The following is a 1,948-nucleotide window of genomic DNA, read 5'->3' on the forward strand; positions in this document are numbered from 1 at the left end:
CAGCAGTGATGGGCCAGACTCCCGTGTACCCCCCTCAGCAGCCTCAGCAGCCTCAGCAGCCGCCGCAGCCCATGTTCACAGAGGAGGACCTGAAGCAGGTTTGTGAGGGTGGTTGGCGGGTGCTCTCATGTGGTTTGCTCCTTCTGTCCTATCAAACATGTCGCGACCTCAGGGCTCTCTTGTCCCATCTCCATTTTTTTAAATAGTGAAAAATGTGACTTCCTCTTAAGCTCAGTCTTTATTATGAAGTGTTTTCACTGTTATTAAAAATGGAGATAGGAAAGGACAAGAAAACATTGAGGTCGCGATATGTCACCCTTATATATATCTCCTCCATCTTTACTTCGTACATTACTTTTTAGTATGATTTTTAATCTTTAGCACTTCTATAACCTATTTGTTGTTGTAAATGCTGTAAAACTGTCACTAAAACTGAATTTAACAAGTTTGTGTGACCGTTGCAAGTGGTCTGCTTCTTCTTCTTCTTATCATTGTTGTTACTCTTCGTATCTTTTGTAGAGAAAAGTGAACGTGTTTGTCCTACTTCTCCTTAATTTACTCTGGGTAAGTGAGTGGTTGGGGGGTGCTCTGGTGCGGTTTGCTCCTTCTTTCCTATCAAACATCTATCGTCCTTGTCTCTCCTCCTTCCTATTTGTATATGTTACTTTCTTGTAACACATACTGCGTACGCCGTAAAACCCTGTACTACTAACTAACTAACTAACATCTATTCTTTGTCACTTATATGACCTTATTGTGTTGCAAGTGCTGTAAAACTCTAACGAGAAACAGCTTTTTGTTGTTTCTCTGGGTAATGGGCAAGAACAGTGTTTGAACAAGCACAACAATTTGTAGTCCTCCCTCAACCATTCTGTTCTCTCTCTTGCCCTTTTTAACTCCCAGTGGAGCACAGGCCATCAACAACATTACTCCAGCGAAGCCTGTCCTGAGCATCCTTTTCTATCTGTTTGAAGGTCCTCCATCTTCCAGAACTGGCGGTCGTGTTGTTTTTGCTGTTGATGTTTTTGTAGCTGCTTTTGTTTTATGGGAAAGGGCTGCTAACCCTTTGCCCAACCGACCTTAGTCGCCTTCTACGACACGCGCGGTACGGATACAGTGGTCCTATTCTTTGCTCCCCTGTCTCTTGGACAGGGCCCCGAGAACCACACGGGTGAACCATTTTGTTGGGTGTGTCTTATCTTGTCATGCTGTAAATTGATAACGGGTAGATTATTCCCTTTTGAAACTGAATTTTAAGAATATTTTCTATGACCTCCGAGATTTCTCGCCCTTATCCGAGAAGGCTATGTGGTAGGTCCTACCTACCCTAAAATCTGGTGTGTGGCTGAAAGAGACAGCAGTAAGAAGGAGCCAAGGAGTAGGAGTAGAAAGATTCAGGAGCCCAGATTGAGAAGGGGCATTTGCACAAGTGGAGACAAAATCAGAAGACAGAACATGATTAGAGAGCATGAAGGAGGGGAAGGGAAAACACTTTTCCTAGAGAAGTAAATTTTCTGTTACTGTCAGGTTTCAAACCCATGACGACCAATTGAACGAGAGACAATAGCCGTACCTTTAGACAATGAGAGTCTGTGGTTGGCGGGTGCTCTGGTGTGGTTTGCTTCTTCTTTACTGTCAAACATCTATCTTCCTTTTATCTCCCTTCCTTCTTTCTTATGTTTGTTACTCTCTTGTAACACCTCTAATCATTGACACTTATATGACTTTATTGTGTTGCAAGTGCCGTAAAACACTTACTAAATCTAAGACAATGAGAGCCTTCCCCCCCCTCCCCCCCCTCCCCCTGGACATGTTTCTGTAACTTCTGTTTTCCTCCCTCAGGTCAAGGACATGTTTCCCAACATGGAGGAGGAGGTGGTCAAGTCGGTGCTGGAGGCAAACCGAGGCAACAAGGATGCAACCATCAACTCTTTGCTGGCCATGAGCA

At 44.0% G+C, this 1,948-nt stretch overlaps 1 protein-coding gene across 1 annotated transcript in view; it reads left to right on the forward strand.

Annotated features, from left to right (window-relative positions):
* The window catches only part of LOC101845996 (toll-interacting protein), a gene marked incomplete at its 3' end in the record, with an annotated part of 11,939 nt that extends 9,991 nt beyond the window's left edge, over positions 1-1,948 (forward strand). The window contains 2 exon segments of the mRNA XM_013081470.2: positions 4-98; positions 1,843-1,948. Of these exon segments, the coding sequence (XP_012936924.1) occupies positions 4-98; positions 1,843-1,948 (201 nt within the window).

The sequence above is a fragment of the Aplysia californica genome, unplaced genomic scaffold (assembly GCF_000002075.1).
Source record: "Aplysia californica isolate F4 #8 unplaced genomic scaffold, AplCal3.0 scaffold00132, whole genome shotgun sequence".
Lineage (NCBI taxonomy): Eukaryota > Metazoa > Mollusca > Gastropoda > Aplysiida > Aplysiidae > Aplysia > Aplysia californica.